The sequence below is a fragment of the Phacochoerus africanus genome, chromosome 5, assembly GCF_016906955.1.
Source record: "Phacochoerus africanus isolate WHEZ1 chromosome 5, ROS_Pafr_v1, whole genome shotgun sequence".
In the NCBI taxonomy this organism is placed as follows: domain Eukaryota; kingdom Metazoa; phylum Chordata; class Mammalia; order Artiodactyla; family Suidae; genus Phacochoerus; species Phacochoerus africanus.
Window position 1 is genome coordinate 29084195 of NC_062548.1, and position 19880 is coordinate 29104074.

The 19880-nt window shown below is 44.3% G+C and overlaps 1 protein-coding gene across 4 annotated transcripts in view; it reads left to right on the forward strand.

Annotated features, from left to right (window-relative positions):
• The window catches only part of DCUN1D3 (defective in cullin neddylation 1 domain containing 3), a 35504-nt gene extending 17533 nt beyond the window's left edge, over nucleotides 1-17971 (forward strand). For 2 of the 4 annotated variants that reach the window (XM_047780353.1, XM_047780355.1), the window contains exons 2-3: nucleotides 14916-15451; nucleotides 17314-17971. In XM_047780353.1, the coding sequence (XP_047636309.1) occupies nucleotides 15021-15451; nucleotides 17314-17797 (915 nt within the window). In that variant the 5' untranslated portion in view covers nucleotides 14916-15020 and the 3' untranslated portion in view covers nucleotides 17798-17971. Of the gene's footprint in view, nucleotides 1-2939; nucleotides 2951-12671; nucleotides 12691-14915; nucleotides 15452-17313 lie in introns of those variants that run through there. The other 2 variants (XM_047780354.1, XM_047780356.1) reach the window with 2 other exon arrangements.
• Nucleotides 17972-19880: the final 1909 nt, after the last annotated feature.

The window sequence follows — 19880 nt, forward strand, 5'->3', positions numbered from 1 at the left end:
TGTGCAGAGAGCAGCATGCTGTGTATTTTTCAGACCAGTAGTGGATAATAACTTCCAGTTTGATAAGCCTGCTGGTGACACTGACTAGTACCCTGGGTGAATAGAGTTAATCCTGGCTGCCTGGCAGAAGTGGATTTGTTATTTAATTTATGGTACCCAAGAAGCCTTTCGGGGAGGTCTTTATTATCTTACCATTATGACAGTATCCATCTAGGACTGAAGATTAATTTTTGTTCTCATCTGTTCCCACCAGACTGATGCTCATAACTGAAGGGGTAGCAGCTTGCTGTTAGATGCTGCCACTGAGCTTTTGCTTTTGACAGAGAGGTGTGTTAATCAAGAATGGGTGTTAGAAATCCTGAAATATTTCACTTGGTGATTTCTTTCATAGTTTAGAAGGTTTCCCCCCCCCCATTGAACTGATCTAACTTCTGAAAAATGAGGTGTATTCAGGGTTTCAAACAGTCCTCTCTGACGAGCCTCAAAAAAAATTTATTAACATTTGTCTTTAAATTGCTGTCGCGATTCATTTGTATCCCTCCTGCCACTCATGAAACAAATGCAGGAGTGTCAGTTTAGTTTTCCATTGTCTGACACATGGACTTCTTAACTCTTTTACCGGTGGACATCCACTGTTAGACAAGCCTGTACTATTTTTTTATGACTCACTGAGAAGTCATGTGGTGGTGTGATCTCTGTCCCCAACTACCAGCGCTTAAACTTGTCATTTTCAAGTGTATTGTGTTAAAACAGACTTCTAATTCTGGCTATTTTTCTTTTCAGTTTTAAACCTAAAATTGGAAGTCCTATTTTTATAAAACGCTCTCCTAGAAAAGTCTCTGATGTTGCTACCCCAAATACTGGGCCTGGGGGTGGGAGAGCAAGCCTGGAAAGTTTCATATGGCTAGGCAGAATGTGTGGGCCTGCCAGCCAGAGGAGGTGGAACCTGCCCTTTGCTTTCTTGGCAAGAGCGTCTGGCTTTGAAGGCACTGATTAGAACTTTAGTTCTTGGCCTTTTCTTGCTGTTCTATGAAATGTAGTCCATTGTCTCCAGTGGTTCTAAAGATACGGAGGACCTGGATGGTTCAAATCCCTTAGCCTTTTTTTTTTTTGATCCCTTATTCTTTTTGACAAGGAACGTGCTTCTGTCAAGTGAATTTTTTAAAATACTACAGTTGAAACAAGATAATAAGTATAAATCTGACTGAGTTCTTCACATTCTGAGATGTGCACATTTTGTATACTTCATTGGCTGAGTATACAAAAAAGCTGCTTCCTTTTGCCCTTGCATCTCTAGACACCTTAATTGTGATTCCTTTGTTTACTGAGGTAGAGGAAAAGCATTCAGACCAGCACCAGAAAGTTTTCCACTGGTTTTCATGTACTTGGCAAACCTTTGGAGCTTCCTAGAGTGCCCCATGGCTGTGTCTTGAATAAATAGTCGTTGCTCAAAGGAGAGGTGGGAGTGATCTCCATTATTTATTTTATTTTATTTTAGTCTTTTTAGGGCCTCACCCACAGCATATGGAGGTTTCCAGGCTAGGGGTCTAATCAGAGCTGCAGCTGTCGGCCTGCGCCACAGCCATAGCAACTCAGGATCCGAGCTTCATCTGTGACCTACACCACAGCTCACGGCAATGCCAGATCCTTAACCCCCTGAGTGAGGCCAGGGATCGAACCCTTGTCCTTATGGATATTAGTGAGGTTCGTTAACCACTGAGCCATGATGGGAACTCCTGATTTCCATTATTATTATTATTATTTATTTTTTTTTTTTTGGCTTTTTGGGGCCACACTCGTGGCATATGGAGGTTCCCAGGCTAGGGGTCGTATCAGAGTCGTGGCCACTGGCCTACACCACAGCCACAGCAACGTCAGATCCGAGCTGCATCTGCAACCTATACCTCAGCTCACAGCAATGCCAGATCCTTAACCCACTGAGAGAGGCCAGATATCGAACCTGCAACCTCCTGGTTCCTAGTCTGATTCGTTTCCACTGCGCCACGATGGGAACTCCTGATTTTCGTTATTATGTGATTTTTTTTCCAGGGGACTGAGGTGCCAGTCCAAAAGAGGCATGTCAGGATGAGTATCTCCCAATTTCTGCTTTTTCAAGTTTTGGCTTTTGCTGTGTTTGAGATGAAAATTAACCTGTAGAATGAGGAGAGATGGAGCTGTATACTGCTGGCTGAGAACCTGTGTTTGCATCACGCTATCTGATAACTGCTGAGATAGGGAATCATTGGAACAATGAGAACATGTCCTATTTTCTCTTTGAAGTTAGTGGAGTGTTGGGACGAGAGGCATCCAGGAGAAGTTGGACCTTGGGAACCAGCTCTTGAGTGTGAAATTAAATTTTACTTAACTTCTTTTATTGTTGAATATTTGGTAACATTGTCATATAAGTAGAATTGATATAAATAGCTAGTATCCTTTGAGAACTAACTATGTGTTAGGGACATTGGGTCATACTCATCATGTTTTCAGTTATGAATTAAATATCAATGATTATTATTCATTCAATAGATATTTATCAAAACTTGCTTAGGTGCACAGGACAAAGTGGTGAATAAAATAACATCTCTGCTCTTGTGGCAGTTAACCTTGTAGTAGCGGGGGCCGACAATAAATAAGTTACTGAATAAGAAATTCAGAGAGTGGTGTATGCTGAAGAAATAAAATAGTGTGCTGGATTAGAAGGGCTGGATTAGAAGGAGATGGCACTTTAGATTGGTTTGACATCTGATTTGAACTAAGACCCATCTGATATGAAGGAGCTATTTATTCTTCACTGTAACCCTTTGTCCCAGTTTTCAGGTGTGAAAACAGAGGCCCAGGGTTATTAAGTATGAACCAGGAAGTAAGTAGAGCTGGGCTGTACAAACTCAGTCATTCTGCATCCAGAGCATGTCCTGTCCTCCCCAGAAGGCCCAAGACTCCTGGAGCAGCTGTAGGAGCTGTAGTATGTACAGTTGGTTTTGAGTGAAGGGCATGAGTGTGGTTGCAGTACAGGTTAAAAAAAAAAAAAAAACCCACAAAAAAATCCTCATGTAATGTAGAAAAGTCAAATGTAATTTCATGGGTCCCCAGTCATGGGATTCAGAATTTGAGTATGAATGTGTGTACAATATATAAAGTTTATTCTAGGATCCAAAGTTGTCTTCAGATTTTCAAAGGTATTGATGACCAAAAGAGCTTATGGCACTGGTGCTTTATTTTAGGATTTTCTCATTGTTTTTCTGAACACAGAGCCTACCTTCCAGGGCAGAGTCTTAATGGACAGCATTGTAGTGGTTGTTAGGTGTCAGAAGTTTTTGTCAGGTCAGTATGGGCAGGAAGGAGGCCAGAACTGGGCTGGGATCATCAGATGTCTTACTTTGCCAAGCCTGCAATACCATGATGCCAGCCACCAGGTATAAAGCTCTATTTTTAAAATTTAATTATCTGCTTATCTTTGCACATGTTAATGTACCCTTTGGCCTCATGCCATATGAGTGTACATTTGTGACATAAGTAACTGTTGAAAAAAAAAAGGCCCAAACCTTGGGGCCTCAAGTTTAAACCTGTAGGGAATATATTTCCAATAAAAACAATCAAGCATTTGCATTTCCTGTTGCCATCTTCAAAACCTAAATACTTTCTAAATAGGCTCTTCAGTACTTGAAACCAAAGAGAAATTGTTTCAGTAACAGTAATTGAAACTAAGAGAGGAGCAAAGTTCTGGTCAAATCTGGTCTTTCGTTTTCGTAGGATGTGGTTTAGATCAAATACCTATTTCACTCGGAAGATTGATCATGTTATTGCATAGAGAAAGGCTTCCAGGAGTTTTTGTTTTACAGCTTTTCACGTGGTGTCTGAGTGCTGGCATGCGGTTCCTCCTTGGGAACATGAAAGTGACAGAAGTACACACAATAGAGTAAAGCTGTTCCAAGTGCTCGGTGGCGTATTTGCTTGAGGGAGGCCTAAGATTGTAAGAATCGCAATTGGAGAGGTTCTTTTGCTCATTAGTCATACCATCTTTTAAATAGCATCCTCAATGTCCACCCAGTTGTAATGGAATTTTACAGTTTGCTCAAGTTTGGGACCCTTGGTCCTGGTGTTCAGCTAAGGGGGTGGAGGTCCCCTGATATATTGGCCTAGTAAGTTGGTCTCCAACTACGGTATCAGGTCTTCTGTTTATTTGCTCTGTGAGTAGAAGAGATGTGAGTGACATAGCTGTGTCTTGGTAGGGACTCCCAGTTGTAACAGAAAACCTGACGTGACACTTATGCAGGAGAGTTTATTCATATACTTAAATCTGACTAAGTATAGTCAGATTCTGGCTGCAAATAATGCCTTCAAAATGTATTTTGTCTTACGTGCATTTGGGCTGAGACCCATCTGATAAGAACGGACAGTCTAATCGTCACAGTGACCCTTTGATAGACATTATTATTTTCCCTGGTGCTCTTTCTGGTAAGATGAGCAGCTCCAACCTCCTTTGCTTTCAGTGCTAAAATTCACTCTGTCTGGCTTAGGTCACCCGCATATCCCTGACCCATTCATTGAAGTCAAGGGCATGGGAGACCTTGGTGGGCTTAAGTCACATAGTGCATTATGAGCCCCACCCAACTACATGGCCACAAGTGAGGGAGAGGGATCTTTCTTCTAGTGAAAATTGAGTGGCTCTCTGATGAAGAAATGGGATGCCCTGGGAGCAGACAAGTCTCTGCTGCATGCAGTAATATCCTTTGGTCCAGTCTGAAGCTAGAAAGCCATGTAAGTCATCTGTGGTCTAAATCTGGCCTGTAAACCATTTTAACCATTTCAAGAGCACCCCAGTTCCATTTTGAACAAACCTCTTGCTCCCTGGGAATGTCATTCACTAAGGTTCAGTTCCATGGGTCAGACCCTTCATTAGACCTTAAGATGGGGGTGTGTGTTAGCTTTTGCATGTGTGTGTATGGGGCATCAGAGAAGGCTGATTTTCTTTTAAAAGAATAAACCACAGAAATTCGGATGGCATTAAAATATATCCTTGTGGTTAATCTCTTCCTGTTCCCCAGTCCGCACCCACCCCTATCGTTTAACATCACAGTCTTAAAATTCTTGGAACCAAAATTGTTGGGTCTGTCAGTCTTTTGATGTGCTTTACAGTGAAGCACTTGGTCTCTCTTTTTTTTTTTTTTTGTCTTTTGTTGTTGTTATTGTTGTTGTTGTTGCTATTTCTTGGGCCGCTCCCGCGGCATATGGAGGTTCCCAGGCTAGGGGTTGAATCGGAGCTGTAGCCACCGGCCTACGCCAGAGCCACAGCAACTCGGGATCCGAGCCGCGTCTGCAGCCTACACCACAGCTCACGGCAACGCCGCATCGTTAACCCACTGAGCAAGGGCAGGGACCGAACCCGCAACCTCATGGTTCCTAGTCGGATTCGTTAACCACTGCGCCACGGCGGGAACTCCTGGTCTCTCTTTTTGTCTTCCATCCTTCTCTGGTAGTTTGGTATTTTTCCTTAAAAAATAATGTCTTTAAAAGGCGCTTTAGGTAAGGGTGTTTTGTTTGTTTTAAGAAATTGAATTAGCTGGGGAATTCCCCTGGTGATTAAGGATTGGGCATTTTCACTGCTATGGCTTGGATCACTGCTGTGGAGCAAGTTCAGTGCCTAACCTGGGGATTTCTGTATGCCACAGGTGGCCAAAAAACAAAAAAAGAAATTGAATTAGCTGACATATGTTACAAGATGATGTTGGAGAAATATCCCCTTCCAATACACTCCCATTATATAAGTTGATACTACTTTTTAATTCCACTTGGATTACATACGTATATATTTTTGCATAGTCTTTGATCTCTTGGTCCACTTTTAGGAATTTATTCTCAGGAAATTATTATAAATCTGCTGAATTTTAGCTGCATGTTCTATTTACAGTCACAATATTGTTTATAATAGTGAATTATTGGAAGCAAGCTAAATGTCCAATAATGAGAATAATTGACAAATCAGTAAAAGACCTATCTGGCTATTAAATATGTTTTCACAGAGAGTCTCAACCTTTCTGCAGCCCCTCTGCTGTGCAGCACCAAATTTTTGACAGATTGAATAGTAGGCTGTAAATGATTGATGGGTTATGAGTCACTTCTCTTTTAAAGGCATTTGATGAAAGAAGATTTATATGAAAGTGTTCAATGGAAAAGTTTGCAGAACAGAGTGTATAATATGACCCAATTTTGTTTAAAAGTTTGATGTGCATAGTATGTGCATGCATGTATTTATCCATCCATATATCCATATAAACTACTGAAAGGATGTACACCAAAATATTAATTGCAGGTGGTGGGATGCTAGGAGACTTTTTTCTCTTTATGTTTCTCCATATTTTCTAAACTGTACAGAATAACTGTGTAATACTTTTGAATTTGGCAGTAGGAAAGAAAGCCTTAGTGGCCTCAGTTCTCGCAGCAGCTTACTGAAGTGGTTAAAAACATATTCTTTCATTATACAGGTCTTTTTTCTGTCCCTCTTCTTTTTCCTGTCTGCTGTGCTTTAGCGGTCAGCTTCCATCATGGGCCTCTAGGAAAAAAAACTGATAGGTGTGGCCATAATGACTTTGGATTTTTTTTTTTAAGAATTAGATTTGAGATTGATTAATTAATGTAATTGAAGCTGAGGGTTATTTAGAAGAACGGCGGCTCTAGAAACCACCTCTATATAATCTGTGGTCATTCAGGTGCCCCTCTAGGACATTTGCATGCACTCACTTATCATCTTTATATTGGGTTTATTTCTTATCTTTGGACTCATTTCACATTTTCCTTTCTTGCCTTTCTTTTACCTGACATGCAAAAACCAAATCTCATCCCCAGTGGACTATTTTTCAGTCAGTTGCTGACTACTGAATTCCTCAGAAGGTGAATGAAAAGTGAACAGTTGATATGGTAATTGGGTGTTTGAGGACTAATTATCTACCCCAGGTAAACCCAGAGGTGGCAGGTATCCCTATGCTAACTGGAAGCAGGGAATTGGTGCCTTGAACTTTTTGGTTTTTACCTTCAGTGTGGTCAAATGAGGGTTTCCTAAGGACCAGCTCCAAGCTGAAACCAGAGATGAAGAGTATAGCATGCAGGCCATTTTTATTATGGTACCAGGGAGCACAAATCCAAGAAAGCCCTCTCTTTTTGGTTTTTTGGTGTGTTTTTTTTTTTTTTTTTTTTTTTTTTTTTTTTTTTTTTCTGTTTTAGGGCTGAACCTGAGGCATATGGAGGTTCCCAGGCTAGGGGTCGAATCAGAGCTGTAGCTGCCCGCCTATGCCATAGCCACAGCAATGCCAGATCCAAGCCTCATCTGTGACCTACACCACAGCTCACATCAGTGACAGGAACTCCCCTTCAGGTTTTAAATAGGCAAAGTTAGTGAAAAAACTGGTGCAGAAACAAAAAGGAATGGCCAACCTAGAAATCTGGTGCCACTTAATGATGCCCACTTTGCACGTAAGTGGACAGTCAGACCTGTCCAGATCCATTATAGCGACAGCAGAAATATTCCAACTGTGGGTTGGTAAAATAATTCAGCTCTTTTTTGGTTATTTTGACTCATGTGGGATTAAAAATGTAACAGCTCTGGAACCCAGAGACCAAAAAATGCTTGATTCTTTGGTATTTGGAAACTTTATAGTATATGTGTGTGTTGGCTTGGTTGTATTTGGCAAGTAGTATTTGTTTTGGCCAGCCCACACTGGCTTCAGTCTTGAGGCCTCAACCGCATATACATTCTTCTCATTATATTTGAATTATATAAGGAAAGGAACAGTAAGGACCCTTTAAAAAGGAAAGAAAAATCATTTTGTGCAAAGCTGACTGGTTTTAATCCTAAGACCTAAGATAATTTTACAGAAATATAACCAATTGGTCTATTTTCCTAAATTTTTTTTCCTCTTCCTTTCTTCCCTTTCTTCTTCCTCCATCCCTGTTTTAAAGCTTTTGCACTTTTGAGATTGGCTGATGAGAAAGTCATGTATTCCTACACTTCCCTTACCAGAACTGCTGTCTTAGTTTGCCACTTGCAGTACATTTTAGGACAAAAAGCATGAAAGTAGTAGCAGATGGGTTTCATTTGGTTTGGCAGAGGGGAGAGTTTTCCCTCCAAGTAGCTCTAGTAAGACCTAATCTCCGAAGGTGAACTTGTTAAGTCCCAAGTTCCAGCAGGCAGAAGGCTCTGGTTTTGTTGTTGTTGCTGTTGTCTTTTTAGGGCCGAACCCGCAGCATATGGAGGTTCCCAGGCTAGGGGTCCAATCAGAACTACAGCTGCTGGCCTACCCCACAGCCACAGAAATGCTGGATCTGAGCTGGGTCTGCGCCCTACACCACAGCCCACGGCAACGCCGGATCCTTAACCCACTGAGTGAGGCCAGGGATCGAACCCGCAACCTCATGGTTCCTAGTTGGATTCGTTAACCACTGAGCCATGACAGGAACTCCAGAAGGCTCTGTATTTTAAAGTCTTTTGAGTCTTCTCAGGAAGTACAGCCACTTCAGCCTCTGGCAGCTGGGTGTCTGACATATATAGTAAGAAGTAAAAACATGCACCTAACTAGCTGTACAACTGTTTGGATGTAAGTTGAAATGATGAGTTTTTTAATGCTATAAATATTTAGAAACACTAGCATTTGTCAGTGGCTTCTTGCTTCTGAATAGACTCTAGATGGGAACAGAATGGGGTGGGGGGAGGGAATTGGATCCTTTGCTCCTTTCAAGGAAGTCATCAGAGTCCATCTTGAGATCCCAGACCAGAGCTGAAGGCTTCTTGGGAGTTTATTCTGTTCCTGATGACGCAGTAGCTCTGGGGTATAGATAGGTGTTGATAATATATCTTTTCTTCTTGGGCCATCATGGTCTCCTTAGGGGAAGAATATACATCATGGCAAAGAACAGTAAGTGATGAGGCCAGTGATGTAGAAAGGTGAGTTTAGAATCAGCCTGCCTGGGTTTGAATCCCCTTTCCTTTCTAGGCTGGCCAAAATCTCTTAAACTCTGTTTGGTTTCCCCCTACGTGAAATGAAGATTTTATTATCTTCCTTATGGAATTGTACTGGGTTAAATGTGACAGTTCATGTCAGTCTCCTCAATATATACCTGTAATTTAAAAGATACTGCTATTCATAAACATTTAAAAATCCTCTGTCAGCTTGGACCAACCAGATGGGCCCTTTGCGTCCTTCCTTTCCACTCTCTGCTGCCAGTCATTGAAGGACCAGAACCAGACCCATCTTCTCCATGAAACTTTCCCATTGGGCAGATTTTGGAGCCTGACAGACTAGTTTTATTACCTAGTCTCACTTCTTAGTGGTTTAAGAAACCTCAGTTTCCTCATCTGTAGGAGTTCTGACAGCCTACGTTGCTGAGGTGGGAAGCTGGTGCTGCTGTCAATGAAGCATATGGCCCCGTGGTCCACAAATACTACTTCCTCTTGGTCAGTCCCCCTAACACCCGTTCACCCTCCTCTCTCCTTTCCTGTCTGCTTCACATTGCGTCTTTGTGTGATTTAGCCCTTCATGGTCATTCTGTTCCGTAAGAGGTGATTCTGTGCCAGAAGTGGATAGTGAGGCCTAGAAGACAGGGACTTGCCTGATTTTCACTTCATGGAACTGCCTAAGAGAGAAGCAGCCAGCCTCCTCATCTCTCTTCTCTGGCTCTCTGTGGAGCCAGAGCATCCAGAGGGACCACAACCTCTGGAATTGCCCTGGGCCCAGCAGTGCCAGCTCCAGGCCTGGGGCCAGGCAGGCAGCCAAGCCCATTCCCAGGAACAGCAACGGGGGCTGGCACAGGGGAGGAGGGAGGCAGGAAGCTGATGAGCAGAGAGGGAAGGAGAGAGAGAGAGGCAGAAGCAGTTAGAGCTGAGATTGAAGGAGAAAGCTGGAGGCTGAGTTTGGTCCAGCATAAACTGAGCAGAGTTACTTTCTGCCGTCTTTCAAGTAAACCCTCAACGCTGTGCCTAGAGGTAGGTTTCCTGTTTGTGCCTTTGCCCCCTTTCTTCTTCTTCCTGCCTTTCCCATCTCCCTGCCCCTCCTTGACGCTCACTCCATTTCACTCATTTATGCCACTTTAGCTGAAATAGAGCAGAATCACTTACTGCCAGAGCAGCAGAGCTACTATGGACGTTGGCGGTGTCAGCCTACCTGAACTGCCCCAGGAGACCTGGCCTGGCTCCTGACAAGAGCACTGTTCTAGAAGAAGGGAGGCGTGATTCTGTCAACACCTTTGTGCTAATAACAACCATAACAAAGGCCAACACTTACTGAATACTTTATACGAGCCAGGATTGGAGAAAGCATTTTCCCTGGGTTATCTCTTTACCTTACCCTCCAGTCCATGAGGTACAATGGTCCCATTTTATTTATTTTATTTATTTAGTTTTTTTTTTTTGCTTTTTAGGGCTGCACCCGCAGCATAGGAAGTTCCCAGGCTAGGGGTCGGATCAGGGCTACAGCTGCCAGTCTACACCACAGCCACAGCAACACCAGATCCGAGTTGCGTCTGCGACCTACACCACAGCTCACAGCAACGCTGGATCCTTAACCCACTGAGCAAGGCCAGGGATCGAACCCGCTACCTCATGGTTCCTAGTCGGATTTGTGTCCGCTGTTCCATGACGGGAACTTCCACAACAGTCCCATTTTAAAGCTACATGCTGATGGTCACAAAGTTAGTGCTATTACCATGACTTAGGTCTGGGTTTGTCTGCTCTCAGAGCTCACCTTCTTCATGACTCTGCTCCAGTTTCTCCCTTCCTCGCTAGCTTCTTGACCTCGGTGTGCCTCCATTTCTTTTCCTATGAAAAGGGGTAATTAACTTCATAGAGCTGTGTTTACCTATAGCTGTTATAAGGCACTAACAAGTGTAATGGTATCATTACTAGCAGTGCTCTGTGAGTGATGAAATTAGGCCCTGGGGTGCCCAGATTGTGCTGAGCTGCTCCACTTCAGAGAGGTAGCAGGAAGACCGCTGGAAAGGCAGTGCCGTTAAATGAGTGTAAGTGAGTAGCAAGTTAGAAATCCTGTCTTCTGCTGACCTGCAGAGCTGGGACTTAGTGGAAAGGGAACGGAGCTTGGACCTGGCTGGGAGCTTGCCCTAGGTAGGTCTGGGGAGCGACCAGCAGTTCAGAAGATCCACAGGACACAGCAGCTACCCAGCTTGACTATTAAGGATCGTATCCTGGGGAGAAGCTGATCCCTTAGGTATTTCTGACCACTGGTGCATTTGAGCAGGGTCAGTACTGTAGTTCAAGAGACTGCTTCTGAGCAAGACTCAAGTGCTCGACTCCAGGCAAGTGCAGGCATGCTGTCTGGGTCTCGGGAAGCCAAGGCCTGGAGCCCATTGCTCAGGTGGGACAAGCTGGGGCTTTCATCAGGCTAACCAGCTGTCAGGTCAAGTGTCTTCTGTGTGTAGGACAGTGTGTGCCAGGTTCCCTTTGCATTTCCTCACTGACTCCTTAGAACTGCTCTGTGAAGTACATACCATTTTGCAGGTCCAGGAAATTCAGGGTTTTGATCAGGGTCAAACAATCACTGGCAGGGTTAAACTGTAAGAGAGCTGGAGTTTTAACCATGTTGATGGGCTGAAACACCACAGGTTTGACTCTGGACTGATTCTAGTCCTTGCCACTGGTGAGGCTGAGCCTCAGGGCATCAGAGAGATAAGGCTTGCCCAGGGGAGTGCAATGGCTAGGATGCCCTTCTTGAGACCATGGATTGTTCTCTTTCCAGCGGCTGACTGCAAGCTTGGTGCTCTGTGGTTGCTGTGGTGACTCATCCTTAGGTGGGCTTTCCCTAGGTGACCTGATGCAGGTGGGTTCAGCAGTCTAGTCTAGTGGTTAAAACGCTCATGGTTCCTCAAGCCAGACATACCAGGTTCTGCTTATGATCTTGGATAATTTTCTTTGTGCCTCAGTTGCCCTGTCTTTAAATGGAGTTGTGTGAGGATGGATGAGTTTTGTCCTTAAAATGCTTAGTCAGCGTAATAGTGCCTGACATGATATCAAGTGCTCAGTAGTTGATAACTGCTTATTATTAGCTATTAGCCAACAACTGGTGGGTCCAGGGAGACTTTCGACTTCGAAACACTTGAAGTGCTGCCAGCCTGGGACACAGGGCTGAGCACTGTGATCGAGCCTGGTGAAATCTCTGGGAGCAGAACTATTTTCCCAAAGAAAAAAGGGAGCCCACTGAATAATCAGGGGGTCATACTCGTCATCTGATCTGAAAATAGTTTCTTCTGGCTTGAGACCACTACTTAATTTCAGCACCCAGCGGGAATCGGGCATTTCAAAGAAAAGGACCAGAATAGAAGAAAGGCATCTAAATCTTCTGGCACTTGCTGGCACATCATCTAAATTGATTGTCCCCTCCTTTTTTTTCATCTGCCAGGATGTAAAAAGCCTTCAGGTTTCAGCTGGTTTTGCTGTGTTAGGTCAGCACAGATGTACTTATGGGAGGGCTGGTGGGTGGAAGGATTAGGGCCTCTTTGGGAGGCCCATCCGTCCCGATGTAAAGGCCTTGGCACCGGGATTTGGAGGCAGCTGGTATCATGAAGCATCTGTCCAGTGGGGGCAGTGGTGAGTGGCCTGGGATAGGGGCTCAGTCAGAAGCCAGGAAATCCTCTTATCCTGCCAGGTACCGGGGCTTCCCCTCAGCAGCAGAAGCTGAGCAGCAAACCCTGGTGAGTCAGCGTGCCTGGGAATTAGTTGCCAGTCTGTGAGCATGTGGGGTTTGTGTAAGTTTGGGCCTTTTGTTTCTTTCAGCATTTTAGTCTTTAGAAACACAAATCTGGAAACCAGACCCTCCACATGGTACAGTCCTGCTTGTTTTGAGATAATTCCGCTTGAACAGTTGCTTTCCTTGTATGCTGGTCTTCCAGGAATTAACCCCTTGCCTTTTAAAATTTTAACAAGTTATGCTTATGGCTTACTAGCTCTACTCTAAAAGCATGAAAAAGCCTAAAAAAAACCCTTAAGTCTCATTTTCACACCAGAACCCGTTCTAAGGGTTTCAGTGTGTTTTTGAAACCTGAGTGAAACTGCCAGTCTTTTAAGGGCCTGTATGGTCATGTCTGTCATTTATTCTTGTTGAGGGTGGAGAAGGGGACACACCCTGATATGATGTGACTGCAGTAACTATAGGAATGGTTCTGGTCTTCGTTTTAAACTTGTACACTCAGAACTTACCCTTAGAATTCCTTTTGAAGATACCTCCAAATTGATCCAAGCACTCTTTGGAGGAAGCTCACGTTCTCCAGGTAAAGTTTAAAGCTCCAACCTTCCATTAAAAGCACCCCTCTGCCCCAGCGCCAGTCTCCTTAGAGCTTTGACTTGGGATTGAGGGTCCATGAGAGCTTCAGCTTGGGAGGCATGAGCCTGACATTGACTTGGCCTGCTTTCCCTGGGAGAAAATTTACTTCTGGCTCCTGGTCTAAATGTCTGTTAATGTTATAATTTCAAGGCTGCAATTATTGAGAAGGTGGGAAAATTTTACAAGTACTAAATTATAGATGGATCTTCTAGCAGACCAGTTGAAAGAGTTGATAGTCTTCAGAGAAATTACCTCACCCTGACCCAGAAATTTCTAGCAATTCTTTAAAAAAACACTTCTTAGTTCCTTAAACTACTGTGATGAGTTTGTTACGTATCAGTGCAGACTTTTCTTTTTCATCTCGCAATTATTTCTAAATAATTGGGTAAATCAGCTTTTTTTTTTTTTTTTTTTAATTGCTTTTTAGGGCTGCACCCGCAGCATAGGAAGTTCCCAGGCTAGGAGTCGAATCAGAGTTCTGGCCTACGCCACAGCCACAGCTACACCAGATCTGAGCCGCGTCTGTGACCTACACCACAGCTCACGGCAATGCCCGATCCTTAACCCACTGAGGGAGGCTAGGGATCGAACTCAAAACCTCATGGTTACTAGTCAGATTCGTTTTTGCTGCACCATGACGGGAACTCCCCAGCCCTTCTTTTACAATGGAGACAGCATCTTGGAAGACTAAGGGCCCTATAGGACGTTGACATTTAGTGCGAACTTGGCTTTCCTTCCACACCGCACCTGCTGAGGGGAGTAAAGAAGTCAGTGACTGGGACCCCTGGTGTAGAGTACAGCCTTGATGGACGGCTCCTCCGGGTGGAGAAAGGGCGTTTCATCTATGTGTGGTGGGTCCCAGAAAGGAGTTTGAAGAAATTAGATGAAATTTTACTTTGTTATTTGGCTAGGATTCTCTTTATAGCCTTGAATTTGCAAATTCTTTACATCTTTAGGCTATTATGACACCATACAGTTGTTTTGGATGTGGCCACCCCTTCTTCCCCCACCACTCATCCTACATCAAAAGAAAATCTGAGAATTTGGACATTAGAGACGAGAGGATGGACATTTTATTTGCACCTTCTGAGTTAACACAGCTCCAAGTAACTTTCTTATGTGATGGCAAGTTAGCAAGATAAATTTCCTTTGGAGTACTTCTGGCAAAACTTTAGTCTTCCTTTTTTTCTTGGCTGTACCTGTGGCATGTGGAAGTTTTCAGGCCAGGGGTCAAACCCATGCTGCAGTTGCCACCTGTGCCACAGCTGTAGCAAGGCCGAATCCTTAACCTGCTGCGTTGCATGGGCACTTCGCCTTCCGTGATGTGTCCTGCATGTGAATCAATCTCTTTGGGATCTATGTTACCTTAAGAATTTTAGGAATTTTCCTTAATGCTTCTCCATATGTGCTCTAGCCTTTGCATTTCCAAGGCGAAAGTGTAAGCTTGCGAGAGGGGATAGTGATGAACTTGGGGCATCTCCCCTGATTCATGGTTGGTTCACTGAAACAGTGCTGTCCCAACGCACAGGCCCTGGAGAGGAGCCTGCATCCTGCATCTCTCTGTCCAGTGCTGATCATGCCCTAATTTCTTTCCAGGTTGGCTGGCTCCTCTGGCTGATGGCATGTTGAGGCACATGGACCAGTGTCAACGAGGGCATCCAGTCCAGAGGGGGCCACTCTAGAGGTCAGGCCACCAGCATCATGGGCCAGTGTGTCACCAAGTGCAAGAATCCCTCATCAACTCTGGGTAGCAAAAATGGAGACCGTGACCCCAGCACCAAGTCTTACAGCAGGCGGGGCGCAGGCCACCGCGAGGAACAGCTGCCAGCCTGTGGCAAGCCAGGTGGGGATATCCTCGTCAATGGGACCAAGAAGGCAGAGGCTGCTGCTGAGGCCTGCCAGTTGCCAACGTCCTCGGGAGATGCTGGGAGGGAGCCCAAGTCAAATGCCGAGGAGTCTTCCTTACAGAGGCTGGAAGAACTGTTCAGGCGCTATAAGGACGAGCGGGAGGATGCAATTTTGGAGGAAGGCATGGAGCGCTTTTGCAATGACCTATGTGTGGACCCCACGGAATTTCGTGTGCTGCTCTTGGCTTGGAAGTTCCAGGCTGCTACCATGTGCAAATTTACCAGGTTAGTCCCAAGGGTCAGCAGGTGAGCAGAGGAGGTGAGAGAGGACTACTGAGCAGTGGTGTCCAGCTAGGATAGACCTAGGCTGACTTCTGAGGGGTTTGAGTAAGTCTTAATTTCTTTTTCTGACCAATTTCTCTAAAGCTATTCAGCCTCTGGAGAACTGGGCAACCAGTCATCTTTGTCTGAAGTTAAATGAGGAGTAATCCACGTTGCCAAGGTGCCGCCCCGCCCACTGCTATTCTAGACTTTCTTTTCTTGTCAATTCACTCACGTCCTCACTCACTTGATATTTATTGTTCACTTATCACGTGTCAGGCACTGTGAGTGCCAATATAGTGAGTGCCACTGGGGATATGCCTCAGTCACTTCATGAAGCAAGTTGCCCCTTTGGCTCCACACATAACCCTTAGCCAGCCTATGTGCCAGCAAGTATGGCTGGCCCCAGTGTCAAGCAGTAGTTGTGTACATTGTCATGCATGCCTGTAGAGGTTGTGTGTGGGAGATGGCACGGCAGGGCCACCCTAAGGGTTGGTTTGCAGAGCACTAAGTTAATAAAGGAAGAAGAACTGACTTTGAGAACCTCTCAGTATCATTTCTTGCCCCTGGATAGGTTACCTGACAACAGACCTCAGATGTTCTTTCTCAGCAAATACAGAAATCTCTGAGATTATCACTGTGAGACTGTGTTGTCAACTGCAAGTATTATATAGATATTAAAGATACACAATTTTTGTGGGTTTTTTTGGCCTCACCTGTGGCATGCTCAAGTGTCCAGGCCATGGATGGAACCCATGCCACAGCAGTGACAGAATGAGATCCTTAATCCACTGAGCCACCAGGGAACTCCCCACAAATTTTTTTTTTTTTTTTTAAGGGCTTCACCTGCAGCATATGGAGGTTCCCAGGCTGGGGGTCCAATCAGAACTACAGCTGCTGGCTTACCCCACAGACACGGCAAAACGGGATCTGAGCCTAGTCTGCAACCTGCGCCACGGCTCACAGCAGTACTGGGTCCTTAACCCACTGAGCCAGGCCAGGGATCAGACCTGCGTCCTCATGGATACTAGTCAGCCATCATCACCACTGAGCCATGACAGGAACTCCCAATTTTTGTCTTTTAATAACAGAACTTTGGAGTTCCTGTCATGGCGCAGTGGTTAACGAACCCAACTAGGAACCATGAGGTTGTGGGTTTGATCCCTGGCCTTGCTCAGTGGGTTAAGGATCTGGTGTTGCCATGAGCCATGGTGTAGGTCACAGACGCGGCTCGGATTCCAAGTTGCTGTGGCTGTGGCGTAGGCTGGTGGCTATAGCTCTGATTGGACCCCTAGCCTGGGAATCTCCATATGCCGTGGGTGCAGCCCTAGAAAAGACTGATAAAATAAATAAATAAATAACAGAACTTTGATCTCTGGTGGTAGAGTTACCCAGGTTCATCCAGAATCTTGGCTCCAGAAATTTCCCTTGGCAGGGACCAAAAAAATTCCCCAACAACCCCTAGAGAATCAAAAGGAAAACAGGAAGAGACTCCCCATCTGGGAGGAGAATCTGTAACTTAAATCACCATTGCAGGGCGGGAAATAGGGCACAGAGCAGGAGACCTGCTTATGAATGAACCATTATCAGCTGCCTACCATGTGCCAGTCACTGTTAGAAGCAGTTGACATATTCAATTGTTTAATCCAAACCCTATGAAATAAGGTAGTATTCTCACCATTTGACGGAGGAAGTAGGACCACAGTTAGTGAGGGGTTGGGAGTTCAAATCTAGCCAGCCAGCCACACAGCTATGCTCTTAATACTATATTGCCTCTCAGTAAGTGATACTGTTTACAATTATTGTGTCCCTCTTTCCTCTTGCAGGAAGGAGTTTTTTGACGGCTGCAAAGCAATAAGTGCAGACAGCATTGATGGGATCTGTGCACGGTTCCCTAGCCTCTTAACAGAAGCCAAACAAGAGGATAAATTCAAGGATCTCTACCGGTTTACATTTCAGTTCGGCCTGGACTCTGAAGAAGGGCAGCGGTCACTGCATCGGGAAATAGCCATTGCCCTGTGGAAACTAGTCTTTACCCAGAACAATCCCCCGGTATTGGACCAGTGGCTAAACTTCCTAACAGAGAACCCCTCGGGGATCAAGGGCATCTCCAGGGACACTTGGAACATGTTCCTTAACTTCACTCAGGTGATTGGCCCTGACCTCAGCAACTACAGCGAAGATGAGGCCTGGCCAAGTCTCTTCGATACCTTTGTGGAGTGGGAGATGGAGCGGAGGAAAAGAGAAGGGGAAGGGAGAGGTGCACTCAGCTCAGGGCCCGAGGGCTTGTGTCCCGCGGAGCAGACTTAGTGGCTCTGTCCCAGGTGCAGCAGCACGGATCTGCCCGCTGCCCTGCAGCCAACTGAGGAATTGGACCTTTCTGGAATTTGCTGAAGATCCGGATATTTTCTACTTTACACCTTTCTCTGCCTTGTATCTGAAAGGGCTCTAAAATGCTGTATCATGTTTTAGGCACTTTCTTCACTTTTTGGTTATTTTGGTTATTTCTTTTTTGGGGGGGTTCCCCCAAAATATTTGAACCTGGCTAACTGTTGTTTATCTTTTTTTTTTTTTTTGAAGCCTTCAGATAGAATAAGCCTGCCATTTCTTGCACAAATTAGATTTTTTTTGGGGGGGGGGGCGGGGGAGGGTGTAGAGCAGGGAGGGGGGAATGGGACAGTTAGGTTGAATTATCATTACAAAATGACACAGTGCCAGATCTCAGTTTTGGATATTCTTGATTTTCAGGGCAGGTCTGTACTGTGTGTAGTGCTGTTTACATGGTTGAATTTAGGTTGTAATAATTATTTTTAAACATTATGCAGAATTGAATAGCAGTGTTAACTGTTAACCACATTGCATTAATTCCCAGGCAGTTTAAAGCTCTTGGAGAGCCAAGGCCAGCCAAGGGCATTTGTAGTCTGGGGACAACCCCCTTTTAAGCTAATTTATCTGAAATCCTTATTTTCCTTACTTCTTGCTCATTCCTCCTTTGACCTATTGCATTTCATGTTGAGTTTATCCATCAACATGCTGCACCTGTCAGTCAAGTGAGCAGTTTTTTTAGAACACCTTGTACTGAGAACCACTTAAGCATCGAATGCAGAGAAAGCAGTGCTACCTCAGTTTTGCTGGAAGTAGACTTTGATAGTTCTTTCTTTGATGAATTTTCTGTATTTTCATGTTGTAAGTGGAAATACTTTTTTTTTTGTTTTTTTTTCCCCCATTTGCCTTGGAGCCAAAGTTTCTGTTCCTGGTGGTTGGCAAACTGTGCCTGCCGGCCAACTGACTTGAAGGAAAACTGTGGTATGGAGCTCTGCTTGAATTTTTTTTTAAATTTTTTTGAGTATCATCAGCTTACTTGTCTGGCAAGTGCAGAAGCCTGGGGCTGGCCTGAACTCTGCCAAACAAATATAGAAATGTATTTAATAGTTAAATGTGTGCCCTTTCCCTTCTTGCTGCACCCATGTTGTCACTTAACCCCCAGAAGTTATTTATTATCTTCTTTGTTACTGTCAGGCTCATTTGGGGTATGTGATGACTGTTTAGGTTTACATGACCCTCCTCTCCTTTCCCTGCCCCCAAATATGTATATATACATATATAAGATATGTATATATTTTACCTATATAAAATATATATATATACACATATATGTATCTATTTTTTTTTCTTTGCCTGCTAAAACTGGCTATAAAAGGGAGCTGCCTTCAATACAAAAAAGTATAAGAAGAGTGCCAGGGAACATCATAAAGGAGGTTTTGAATCTGAATTTGGACTGTTTTCACTGAAGATGAAATTTCTCAGCCCTTTCCTCACAAGAGGGAGTCTCAGTTCCCTAGTGCTCGCTCCGTAAGGCCAGCTTTGGCCAAACTACCACACAGGAGCTGACTGGTCCTCCCTTGTTTCAGTAGAGGGTCCTCTTGTTATTTTTACACTTAAAAAAAAAAAAAAGTCATGAAACTGTACTGGAGGGGTGGGTGGGAGGAACTTGTACAGTTCAGCTTCCAACACTTTGGAACAGACTGAAAAGAGAATCTTTTAAATAAAAACTTATAAAAATATTTATATTCTTGGGGTAATGAGAATTTATTAAACATTTGGACCCCTACCTCCAGGCATGTTTCTCAGCCTGGGCAGGAATTGCTTATTTTCTTTTATTAGTAGCCTATGGCTCTGGGCTCCCATCTTTACAAAGATGATTTAAGGAGTTTCTGCAGTTTTTCTAAAATTGGCACTGACATAAGAGTACATACTTGAAGTTTTTCTTTTCTTTTTTTTTTTAAATCCTAACAGTTGCCCCTTCTACAGGATGGATGGGAAATTTAAAATCACTTAAAGTCAGCTATAATAGGTTAGCAATACTGCTGGAAAGCTGAACAGGGCCCCAGTC